This window comes from Astyanax mexicanus, chromosome 8 (genome assembly GCF_023375975.1).
Source record: "Astyanax mexicanus isolate ESR-SI-001 chromosome 8, AstMex3_surface, whole genome shotgun sequence".
Taxonomy (NCBI): Eukaryota; Metazoa; Chordata; class Actinopteri; order Characiformes; family Acestrorhamphidae; genus Astyanax; species Astyanax mexicanus.
The window spans coordinates 44,131,937-44,144,952 of NC_064415.1; the positions used below are offsets into that span (position 1 = coordinate 44,131,937).

Sequence of the window (13,016 nt, forward strand, 5' to 3'; positions counted from 1 at the left end):
AACACCTCCCTTATGCATCTATTGGCCACTTTGTTGGAAACATCTATCTTGTGCATTTAAATGACCAGATTATTGGAAACACCTACCTTGTGCATCTACTGGCCACTTTATGGGAAACAGCTAAATTATGCATCCACTGGCCAGTTTATTGGAAACACATATCTTGTGCCTCTACTGGCCACTTTATTGGAGACATCTACCTTGTGCATTTACCGGCCATTTTACTAGAAACATCTACCTTGTGCATTTACTGGCCAGTTTATTGGAAACACCTACCATGTGTATTTACTGGCTAGTTTATTGGAAACACCTACCATGTGCATTTACTGGCCACTTTATTGGAAACATCTAACATGTGCATCTACTGGCCACTTTATTGGAAACGCTTACCATGTGCATGTACTGGCCACTTTATTGGAAACATCTACCTTTTGCAGCCACTTCACACTTTATTGGAAACACCTAACATGTGCATCTACTGGACAGTTTACTGGAAACACCTACCTATTGCATGTACTGGCCACTTTATTTAAAAAAAAACAAAAAAAAAAACCTTGTGCATCTTCTGGACAGTTTACTGGAAACCCCCTACCTTATGACCCCTTTTTTAGAAACCCCCTACTTTATGCATCTACTGGCCACTTTATTAGAAACCCCTACCTCATGCAGCTACCAGCCACTTTATCGGAAACATACCTTGAGCATCTTCTGGCCACTTTATTTTAAAAAAAAATCCTTACCTTATGCATTTACTGGCCACTTTATTGGAAACACCTACCTTTTGCATCGACTGGCCACTTTATTGGAAACACCTACCTCGTGCGTCTACTGGCCACTTTATTAGAAACAACTAGCTTGTGCTCCGATAACGTGTTGTCCAGCTCTTTGTGGATTGATGGTGGATTCTCGGCACTGCAGTGTCACTAACATGATAGTGTGTGGGTGGTGCTAGTATGACTGTTGCTGGGCTGTCAGGGTGAGAACTGGTCCACCATTCAAGCTATCTGGACAAGAGAAGCTCTACGGTAAGAAGTCAACCCTACCTGAAGAGCTAAGTCAACCCTACCTGAAGAGCTAGAGGGAGCTAATACACATTATACTTTTGCTGAAAAGCAAGTTGGAGCTTCTGTGAGGATTTCTGAAGGGACCAGGGATGTAAAATAATTAATGAGGCATCATATATATATTTTTTTTCAATGTAGAGCGTTTATGTTTATTTTATTTTTTAAATGTAATGAAGTGCAAGTACTACCACAACAGAACAATGATGAATTTGATACAGCACTGGGACGAGAACATCAAACAACTGAAGATAAATCATTTAATCAAAACTTTATTAATAAAATAAGCATTAGAGAAACAGCTTCTCCATATGGCGGCAGCAGTGCTGGAGGCTGTTCTTTAGTACAGTCTGATTCAGTATAAATACGTCTTTGGTGACATCACACATTACAGTGTGAACTCATAGCTGTGTCAGCTCAAACTGGAGCAGCTTTACTTCTTCCTCATGTCCAGAACGCACCGCGGACAGAACCTGAGGAACAGCAACAGAACACTCACATAGTTAAACACCAGCAAACACCTGTAAACATCTGCAAACATTAAAGAGGAGTCGGAATATTCTCACCATTCTCCCTTTGGTTTAGTTGTCAGATCCACACAGGCAAAGTGGAACCATTCAATCGGACACTGAAAAGGAAAAGTGAAGAAAATTATTTCTCATAATCCCATTTTTCTTTTTCGTAACACACTGAGACAGTCTACACCAAACAGTTTGTTTTAAAAACAGCTTCAGAGGTCTCCCGCGGGACTCTTTCGTGGCTCAGGACAAAATATAATTGTTTTTGGCAGGAGTGGGTGTTTAATCATTCCAGGTGATGGGGGAAAAGTATTCATACCCCTTGAACTTTTTTACATTTTGTCACCTTTCAACCACAAACTTAAATGTATGAACCCCTAAATAAAATCCAGTGCAATCAACTGCCTTCAGAAGTCACTTAACCAGTTAACACAGTCTAGTAAAAAAATTTAAAACCATGCATCATTTATGTTCCACTTTACACTTATGCAATACTTTGTTTATCACTTAAAATAAAAAAATATATACATTTAAGTTTGTGGTTGTAAGATGACAAAATGTGGAAAGGTTCAAGGGGTATGAATACTTTTGCAAGCCACTGTATATGTAGTAAAATCCCGCAAATTAATAAATAGTCTAACAAATTATAATAATCACGCAATGACTTCCATGCATAACGAACAGAAGGAAAACAACTAATGAATGTTTAGATCTTGATCAATGCATTCAGCACTGAGAATAAATGAACTTGAAATGAACTTCATGAGTATAACAGATGCACGACTGGCACTTAAGGAAAGCTGCAAGGAAAAAATAAAGCAGTTTCAAGTTAATAGCCAATGCTAGAAAACAAAAATAGATATTACCGATAAATTTCACTGCACAGCATGTGTTTGGACTGTAGGAAAGAATGGGACAGCACTATCCAGCACTATATTGTTGTTTTAATAAATAATAAAACATTTTAAGCTCTACATTTAATTAATTCAATTCATATTAGGACTGCAGGAGGGAGCGACAGAAATGCGTATGTGGTGGGCGGGCGGGAGCAGGCAGTAACGGGACTAAAACAAGCGGTAGCAGGCAGGAGCAGACCTCTACCTTAAACCCACTTTAATTATAGTTCTGAAACCAGTAGATTCTTGTGCTGACACCACTTTACTCTAAATAATGAATAATCTTAGCCAGATTATGGATATTCTTAATCAGTTCTTCCTGAAACAGCTACATTCTTAAAGCACTATACTTAAGCAATAGAACACGAGAGGGAGTGTGTTATCTCAAATAACATCATGGCTGTGATGTTATTTGCAATAACACACAACCTCGAGGGTTCTAATGCTTTTATACAACAGTTTTTTTCACATAATGAATAAAGATAATAAAATGATAATAAAATGTATAATGAATGAATGTATAATGAATATGCTTTAATACGGATTGTACCTTCCGCCAAAAAGTAGTTCCACAACAAGTAAACTGTAACAGAACTGTAAATACAAAACAGCTGATGGTTTACACATCAATGGTTTACAAATCAAAATTGGGGAGTACGGGGGTTAGCAAACATTTGGATCGTGAAATAATGCTAAAACTCTCCTCTCCTGCTCTCCAGAGTCTTCTTCATGTGAAATCTGCGCATTTAAGAGAATTTATGTCTGTTTGCTTGATGGTGTTGGTTAGCTAGCCAGCTGGACTATGGTTAGGTTAGTGTAGCTTGCTTTAGCTTAGCATTAGTTTAGCCTAGCCTAGCTTGGCTGGTTACCGTTCTGGCTGCCAAGCAGTGCTAAGACTGCGGAGAAGGTGACTGATGAATTTTCTTTCTCTTTTTTCCACAAAAGATGAGCCAGCGCTGCAGGCTGCGGGCAAGTGTGCCTTGGGTGGGTGCTAGCTTGTGCTAAGCTAATGCTGCTGCTGCTGCTGGTGGAGGCGATTCAAAACGGTCCTGTGTGTATATGCCCTAACGCAGCAACGGGTCCGTGGAGTGATACAGATTTAGTGTGAGAAGGCCGTGCTGTTATCACAAATATCAGCATGGTTAGAATACTTCTTGTCCAATCAGGTTGTGAGGTCGGAACTAACTGTTGTATAATACTATATTGCAAACAAGATTACTTAAAATGTTTCTGAATTCTTTTAATTATTTTCTGTTTGTTTTTTTCAATATAAACTAACACAGGTCAGACTCAGACCCATCAAATATTAGTTAAATCTAAATGTAATTAATTACAGTCCTGTGAAAAAATCTAATGACTGAAGGTAAACCAAGCTTAATGTTAAAGTAAGGTGTTCACTTACATCAGCGTTATCACAGCCAATCATCTCTCCATATGACACCTGGCTGCACAGGCAGTATGTCGGCTCGTTTGGATCCACTGGCATGTCCAGAACATCTGAAGGCTGCACAGCTAGCAGGGCAGGGCTAGGAGAAAGCAACAGAAGGACAAACACACTCTACATTATTGACAATACTACCAGCGACAGACAGACAAACAGACACTCACTCCCTCCCTCTCTCTCTCTCTTTCACACAGACTGTACCTGGTCTTCTGTGCCGTGTGTTTAGGAGAGTTGTTATTAGATGTTTTCTGACCTCGCCCACTGCATCTCTTCTTCTCCCTGACATTTTTATCCTCTGAAAAACAAAACACACATTACACACAAAGTATTTACAGTACTGGGCTGCAGCACCCCCTACTGTCAGAGTTATTTAACCACTATAGATTAAGGTCACAAACAGGGACAATCTTTCAGGGTCAGTATGAATTAGAGAATTATTTTACATTTATTGTTTGTTAAATTAAAATTTGATTACTAGTTCATTAAGACATGCTTCTTTTCATGATTTCAGCACAAACATTCAACATTAAAGTCACTGATTAGTTTAGTCTCTTATTCTATTTTGCATGTCAGTAACAGTTATAGTATAGTTACATATTTTTCTGAAGGATTTCCAATATCCCATAATGTAGCCATGTGACCATTTCAGCCTGTGATTTTTATTCGTATGAGACACAACGTATTTTGGATTTTAGTATTTGGTACATACTATGACATCACCACACATCAGTATCTCTTAAAAAATTACAATACTCAAATTGTTCTCCTGCTGAATGTTAATTTTCTTAAATGAGTGAGTTCTCTTACTTCTGCTTTTCTTTTCATCTGAGCTCTCCAGACCACTGGAGTCCAGTTTATCCTTCAGCTCACTCTCAAAACGTGCAAGATCGGCATCTAGCCGGCGGATGTGTTTGTCTACCTGTGTGTACATGAATTACAGTCACCCAACAAAAACAAACACTAGGCCTGTCACAATAATTACATTATCAGTTTATCGTACAATAAATGAATATGACCCTAATATTGTTAATGATGTTTACTTACCTATTAACACAAATGAGCTGGCATGTTGAGTGTTTAATTGATTTAGTTTTAATTGTTTCATTTAGTGTTTTTATTGCTTCAGGATTTCCATTTCTTATGTCTAATTATCCGTTAATTGCATTCTGCAAGAGTGTGACTGTATTATTAATATGGTTTTGTGTTAGATTTTATTATATCAGTCATCTTATATAATATTATATAATAATATTGCAATTATTTTTTAGAAAGTATTCAATCCAAACAAAAGCACACACACAGACTAAACAGTACATTCTCTTTCTTACCATCTCATAAATCTGCATTGCGAGCAGCACTTTATCATCGCTAAACTCTCTGCACTGATCGTAGGCGTTCTCAATTCTCTTCAGGTGTTCCATTCGCTCCTCAGAGGACAGGTTCTTCACTTTTGCAGTGTATTCAGCAGCTAGGTTATCAATCTCCACCTTCTTCACTAGAGAGAACAAAGAAAAGACAGATATTAAAACACACTCTTCATGCAGCACTTCTGCACTTTGATACAGGTATACATACATTAACTTTCTGATTATTAATAGAATTATTATTAATATATACAACATGATATTGTCACATTATGTCACGATATGTTGCCCAAGATACTGTGATTCTGTGATGTATCGAAAGACAATTCTATACAGTACTTCACAGCATATGTGTTACTGAAGAGGATTACCCTGTTAATTTGATTAGTGCCACTTTGTTAAGTAATAAAGCAGTAACTTTAGCAATCAAATTAGGGAATGAGTAAGAGAGTGCCTATTTAAAAAAAAAAAATCTATCAATATTTGATGCTACATATCGATTCGATATGATGCAATAAGCTAGGTATATTGTACCACCCCTTCAAAGTTGTGGTTAACTGTTAGTTTTGAGAAGATTTAGCACCTAGAAACTATTTTTAACATCACAGATTATTAAAATGGTGGAAGAATAAACAGAGTTTTGTGGGCCAAAAAGAAGTTCCTTAAAAAAGTTCCCCACCATTTGTTATTATTTTACCTTCATCAACAAGCCATTTACACCTCAGAAGACATGCGCAAGATCACTGGTGGGTTTGGATAGTGAATAAAATGGGTAAATGTGTGTTGTAGTCAAGGCCACCAACAACTGGTTCTATTCAACATCACTGTAAAGTAATCCTTATCAATCTTATCATGAACGTTGAATGTGAACTCAGATTTAAAGTGTTATGCAGGGAATTTTAGTATAAGGAGGTAATCTTCTTTAATACAAACAGAAATTCTAGGCATACATTCAGTCCTGTTGTCCAGATCGGTCATCAGTGAGAAGTTTCTCTGCAGCTCAAAGGGAAGACCCTCGATACCTAAAGGATTAGAATATAAAAAACAGTAAAATACGCTGCAATAACAGTATGTAAACTTATAGTCCTCCATATATTAAAACAATATTTGCAAATGGAAAACCTATAAATATTTAGTTTTGCTTGTTTAATATATCTAAACATCTAATTTATATGCTCTTATAGGATGAAAAAATGCAGAATACACATAAAGAAGCTTGATGTTACAGTGTCTTAATTATATTTTTTGTTCCACCATAAATTGTGCTGCAAGTAGTTACACTCTGGCACATCCGGACAATTTTTTTTTTCCATTTTATATCACAGTTGTAACTTTCAGTCAACCAGTGGTGCACAAAGTACCCAAACCATGTACTTGAGTTAAAGTAGAGAGACGCATAGTAAAATATTAAAAGTCTTCCCTTTAGATTCAAGATTTAAGATTTTTATTGTCACGTCACAGAGTACAGGTGTACATGCGAGTGAAAAACTTGGGTGCAGATTCCCACCAATGTGAAGAGAATAATATTTACAAGAAGAATAATAAAATAAAGTATAATATAAAATAAGACATACTGATACCTTTACAGTATAACACTATACACAATACACTCAATAACAACATGTAATAACTTAAACTATAGACAAATATTGCACAGAAATATGTTAAGTAAGACTGAATAAGAAATATATGATGCTATGTAGATTACCAGATATCTAGAGTGTGTGTGTGTGTGTGTGTGTGTGTGGAAGTAAATAGTACAGTAGGTGACAGAATAACTATGAGTAAGTGCAGGTAAGGAATGAGTTGAGTGAAAAGTATAAGGGGAAGAATGCTGTATAATATGGGAAAGTCTGATAGATGCAGTGTAAAGTAAAGTGCAGGGTGCAGAGTTTGTTTGATTGTCAGTGGGGTGGGTTGGGAGGAACACTGTTCTACTGGCTGTTCCACAGCCTGGTCGCCTGAGGGAAAAAGCTGGAAAAAAAGGGAAAAAGTGGAGTGGATCTCCACTCCACTAAACATACAAAATCCTTTGCCTTTAAATGCACTATTGCAAGTAATGTGATCATATACAAACAATACTAGAAACACAGGGACATGTTTAATAGTGCAATAGCAGCATAGAGCATTTCCACAGGAACAATGACAAGTGAACTCAAGGGACTGGGACTAAACAGCTGTGTAGCCTTAACTACTTATCACTTATCAGTGAGGCTAACTGGAAAATCAGCTTCAATTTGCTAGGGAGCATATTGATTGAAGAATATACTCTTTTTCCAGAGTGATGGAGCATCAGGGTAAGAAGAGAAGTGGCTGAAATTATGTACTTTGTAGGGACAGTGCTATCATCTTGGGTCAGCTGACTACCTGATTTTATTAAATGACCAGGTTATTCCATCATTTTTTTTTCTTCCCTGATGGCACGGGCATATTCCAAGATGACAATGTGGGGATTCATTAGGCTTGAATTGTGAAAGAGAGCATGAGTCATAATTTTTATACATTAATTGGCCATTTATGCAACTCTGGACTGGACATAACTAACTATTTTGTTTATTTCCTCTGTTAAAGTTCTCAGTTACACTCAGAATCTCAGCGCATTACAATATTCTCATTTAAAAAGCATTAAAACTACCCTAAGATAAACAAAAAGCATAAGAATTTATTCTTACCCAGATCAAACACAAAGTGTGTTTTAGAACTGCAATTTGAGTGTAAAGCAGGAATTGTGCTTGTAGTTGAGCAGAATTGGTTCAGGGGGTTGGTGCCTAAATTACATGTTGTGGTCATTGTGTCTCAAGTACCAGTATATGTGTGTAAACAATTGTGAAAAACTGTAAAAGCAGCTCAGTATATACATTTAAACTGGCCAGTCATAACATTATAATCCCCTTCTGGTTTCTGCCTTTCTGTGTCTGGTTTTAATATTACCCTAACATCATTAATCCTACATTTTTGTATTAATAATTTAATTAAATAACTAACGCATTTTCCGAGTAAATAGAAATAGTGTCAAACACCCTGATAAACAGAGGAATTCATTATGGATCATTACAGATAGTTTACTTTAAAAGTACCAAGTAGTCATGCAATAAGGAAACATAAATCCCGTATATAAGAAAAAGATGCATCGAGATGTATCGATAATCGTTTTATCACATCGCAGACCTGAATCGTAATCGAATCATAAGGTGCTTAGAGATTACCATCCCTACATTAAATAGTCCTAAAAAGACATTTATATTATTAATGCTAATTATTTCCAAGATATATTGATAGTATACTAAAAACTAGCTAGTAACTTAAATAGAGTAACAAAATAACATTAACTCAGATAACCTTTATTACTGTACATTACTAACTCACTGTTCAATACTACTGTCCTTTACTAACCTACTATCCATTACTAAACTACTGTAGGTTACATTACTAAACTACTGTCCTTTACTAAACTACTGTCCTTTACTAAACTACTGTAGGTTACATTACTAAACTACTGTCCTTTACTAAACTACGGTCCTTTACTAAACTACTGTAGGTTACATTACTAAACTACTGTCCTTTACTAAACTACGGTCCTTTACTAAACTACTGTAGGTTACATTACTAAACTACTGTCCTTTACTAAACTACGGTCCTTTACTAAACTACTGTCCTTTACTAAACTACTGTCCTTTACTAAACTACTGTAGGTTACATTACTAAACTACTGTCCTTTACTAAACTACGGTCCTTTACTAAACTACTGTCCTTTACTAAACTACTGTCCTTTACTAAACTACTGTAGGTTACATTACTAAACTACTGTCCTTTACTAAACTACTGTAGGTTACATTACTAAACTACTGTCCTTTACTAAACTACTGTCCTTTACTAAACTACTGTAGGTTACATTACTAAGCTACTGTACATAACTAAACTACTGTCTTTTACTAAACTACTGTACATTACTAAACTACTATCAATTACTAACCCACTGTCCATTACTAAACTACTGTAGGTTACATTACTAACCTACTAAACTACTGTAGGTTACATTACTAAACTACTGTCAATTACTAACCTACTGTAGGGTGCAATACTAAACTCGGTCTTTTACTAACTTACTGTTTGTCTATTACTAAACTACTGTCTATTACTAAACTATTGTCAGTTACATTACTAAACTACAGTGCATTACTAAACTACTATCCATTGCTAAACTACCGTAGGTTACATTTCTAACCTACTAAACTACTTTAGGTTACATTACTAAACTACTGTACATTACTAACCTGCAGTCCATTACTAAACTACTGTAGTTTACATTACTTACCTACTGTAGGTTACAGTAATAAACTACTGTATATTACTAACCTACTGTACATTACTAATCTATCATAGGTTACATTTCTAACCTACTAAACTACTGTATGTTAAACTACTGTAGGTTACATTATTAAACTACTGTAACGCTACATTACTAAACTACTGTAAGTTATATGAACACTGCTGAAATGTGTGTAATCAAGCGAAATATTATTAATGCTAATTATTTCCATGAAATATTGATAGTATACTAAAAACTAGCTAGTAACTTAAATAGAGTAACAAAATAACATTAACTCAGATAACCTTTATTACTGTACATTACTAACTCACTGTTCAATACTACTGTCCTTTACTAAACTACGGTCCTTTACTAAACTACTGTAGGTTACATTACTAAACTACTGTCCTTTACTAAACTACTGTCCTTTACTAAACTACTGTAGGTTACATTACTAAACTACTGTCCTTTACTAAACTACTGTAGGTTACATTACTAAGCTACTGTCCTTTACTAAACTACTGTAGGTTACATTACTAAACTACTGTCCTTTACTAAACTACGGTCCTTTACTAAACTACTGTAGGTTACATTACTAAGCTACTGTACATAACTAAACTACTGTCTTTTACTAAACTACTGTACATTACTAAACTACTATCAATTACTAACCCACTGTCCATTACTAAACTACTGTAGGTTACATTACTAACCTACTAAACTACTGTAGGTTACATTACTAAACTACGGTCAATTACTAACCTACTGTAGGGTGCAATACTAAACTCGGTCTTTTACTAACTTACTGTTTGTCTATTACTAAACTACTGTCTATTACTAAACTACTGTCAGTTACATTACTAAACTACAGTGCATTACTAAACTACTATCCATTGCTAAACTACCGTAGGTTACATTTCTAACCTACTAAACTACTTTAGGTTACATTACTAAACTACTGTACATTACTAACCTGCAGTCCATTACTAAACTACTGTAGGTTACTAATCTATCGTAGGTTACATTTCTAACCTACTAAACTACTTTAGGTTACATTACTAAACTACTGTACATTACTAACCTGCAGTCCATTACTAAACTACAGTGCATTACTAACCTGTTGTCCATTACTAAACTACTGTAGGTTACTAATCTATCGTAGGTTACATTTCTAACCTACTAAACTACTTTAGGTTACATTACTAAACTACTGTACATTACTAAACTACTGTAGTTTACATTACTTACCTACTGTAGGTTACAGTAATAAACTACTGTATATTACTAAACTACTGTAGTTTACATTACTTACCTACTGTAGGTTACAGTAATAAACTACTGTATATTACTAACCTACTGTACATTACTAATCTATCATAGGTTACATTTCTAACCTACTAAACTACTGTACGTTAAACTACTGTAGGTTACATTATTAAACTACTGTAACGCTACATTACTAAACTACTGTAAGTTATATGAACACTGCTGAAATGTGTGTAATCAAGCGAAACACGCCTGATTCTGTATTTAGTTTCATACAAGCGCCCAACTAACTAAACACGCCCCTAAACTAAACAGCCCGCTGTAATAAACACTCTGTTCAGTAGTTCAGCAGTTCATCCCCACCCTGTAGAGTATTTATAGACACTTACTGTCTAGATAATGCTCCAAATACATGGCTGTGGCCATTTCTGCTCTGCCCGCGTTAACTTTACCCGCTCTGAGTTCATACAGGCGAGCTCAGTGATGTTTACCTGATACACATATCACATTGACCGACTCCTACCTTCACAAGCTCTGGTCTGACTCAATCCGCACTGTCTACATATCTGATCATGCGCGTGTACATCCGGGAACATCGCTCACAGCAGCGCTCACTGACTCCCCCTGCCGTCCTGGAGAGATTAACCTTACCGTTAGCTAACTTAAACTGATCAGCACATGTATATTTTAGTATTTTTCATTTCCAAAAATAACATGATATAATCAAATTCACAGATAAATTAAACCAAACAACAATAATATCTTAAACTAATGAAAACATTGACTCTGACAACACATTCCATTCTTCAGACAAACTTAACTCCTTCATTTACTTTATTGTGGACACAGCTTTTTTGCTGCTAAGACACTCCATAAATGCTAAGACACTCCATAAATAAATAAAATTCAACAAGACGTACATTTAAAAAGGGATGACCTTTACCAGATTTTAATTTGTGTAGATAATATTTCCCAAAGTGACGTTGACAGTCTAGACTCTAGACCTTACAGTTAAAACAGTAAAAAAAATAATATCTTTACATTTTATACCTACCCTGTAATTTGTTTTATTGATAAAAAATGTTTAACTAGATTTTTCCAAAAAGATTGCAAAATTAACAATTCTAATCTATATGTGTAAATTTAGTGAGATCATTATTACATATTGTGCAATTTCTTTTTGTATATACTTCTTTGACTTTATTATAAATACAAAATGTATAGGAAAGTGATCATGTTTTTTCTACAATATCTCTATAAAACAACGTTGGTGTGACCAGTTAGGGGATTAACGTCATTGAAATAAACGGCGTTATTAACGTCGTTACTTTTTCAGTAATCTAACTAATTACTATGACTGTCACTATAACGCCGTATGGCCCGGAAACTACCGTATTTTACCCCTCTATCCTCCCGTATTTGTATTTTCCCATAAATTTCCCGTATTAAAAAAAAAACGTATTAATGAGAGATTATAAAATCTCTTACCGCCAATTATGATGCCAGTTTAAGGAGAAAGTCCCGCCTTTCAGAAGAAACAGCCAATCAGCTTGCTGGTTTTGCGGAGCACAGAGGAGGGTCAGTGTGGGGATTGCAGGACTTACTGTGAGCTATAATAAACAAAATCCATTTAGCTAACTAATTTGCTAGAAGCTGGATGTTGAGGATAGCCAGAATTCAATACAGTACTTTATGTTTGTAGTTTAAAGCAGTTTCGGAACTCTGCTCACTGCCTCTAAATTGTGCGTTTTCCACCGGATCCAACTGACCAGTGAAGAGTAACTGTTTATTTTACCTTAAGTGTATTGACAAATATCTTTCAATTATGATTACTTATCTTAGTATCTGTATTTACATAATCATTGTGTGAAACCTTGTATTCTATATAACCAATACTCACATTGTATTTGATCATTTGTATTACTCACAGTGTATTTTATACACATTTATATAGAAGATTAACCAATACTCACAATACATATTATTTACACATATAGATAAACATTGTTTGATCAGGCATGTGACTAACACATCTATTATGACAAATTAACCCACATGATACATAAGGCATTTACTAACACATAGGATTTAGTATATGGCGGACTAACCACACGTATTAACACATTAACATATAACATATGAAATTTATTCTTGAAGC

At 35.3% G+C, this 13,016-nt stretch overlaps 1 protein-coding gene across 2 annotated transcripts; it reads right to left on the reverse strand.

Annotated features, from left to right (window-relative positions):
* Positions 1-1,317: 1,317 nt before the first annotated feature.
* On the reverse strand, positions 1,318-11,487 carry ing5b (inhibitor of growth family, member 5b). 2 transcript variants are annotated; one of them, XM_049483031.1, is made up of 8 exons: positions 11,382-11,487; positions 6,234-6,305; positions 5,248-5,414; positions 4,727-4,838; positions 4,121-4,214; positions 3,878-4,001; positions 1,628-1,689; positions 1,318-1,534 (listed from the first exon to the last, which is right to left on the reverse strand). In XM_049483031.1, the coding sequence occupies exons 1-8, from the start codon at positions 11,452-11,454 to the stop codon at positions 1,495-1,497; spliced, it is 744 nt and encodes a 247-aa protein (XP_049338988.1). In that variant the 5' UTR covers positions 11,455-11,487; the 3' UTR covers positions 1,318-1,494. The 2 variants fall into 2 exon arrangements, with proteins under 2 accessions (XP_049338988.1, XP_007234440.1); XM_007234378.4 differs by lacking the exon at positions 11,382-11,487 and adding an exon at positions 11,248-11,373.
* Positions 11,488-13,016: the final 1,529 nt, after the last annotated feature.

What these genes read in the sequence shown, in the direction of transcription:
- ing5b (XM_049483031.1), bottom strand. Translation starts at nt 11,454, where the DNA reads ATGTTCCCGGATGTACACGCGCATGATCAGATATGTAGACAGTGCGGA. An exon ending in CACACGGCACAGAAGACCAG is followed by an intron (nt 4,002 to 4,120) that starts GTACAGTCTGTG and finishes GCTTTCTCCTAG; the next exon opens with CCCTGCCCTGCTAGCTGTGC. An exon ending in ACTAAACCAAAGGGAGAATG is followed by an intron (nt 1,535 to 1,627) that starts GTGAGAATATTC and finishes GCTGTTCCTCAG; the next exon opens with GTTCTGTCCGCGGTGCGTTC.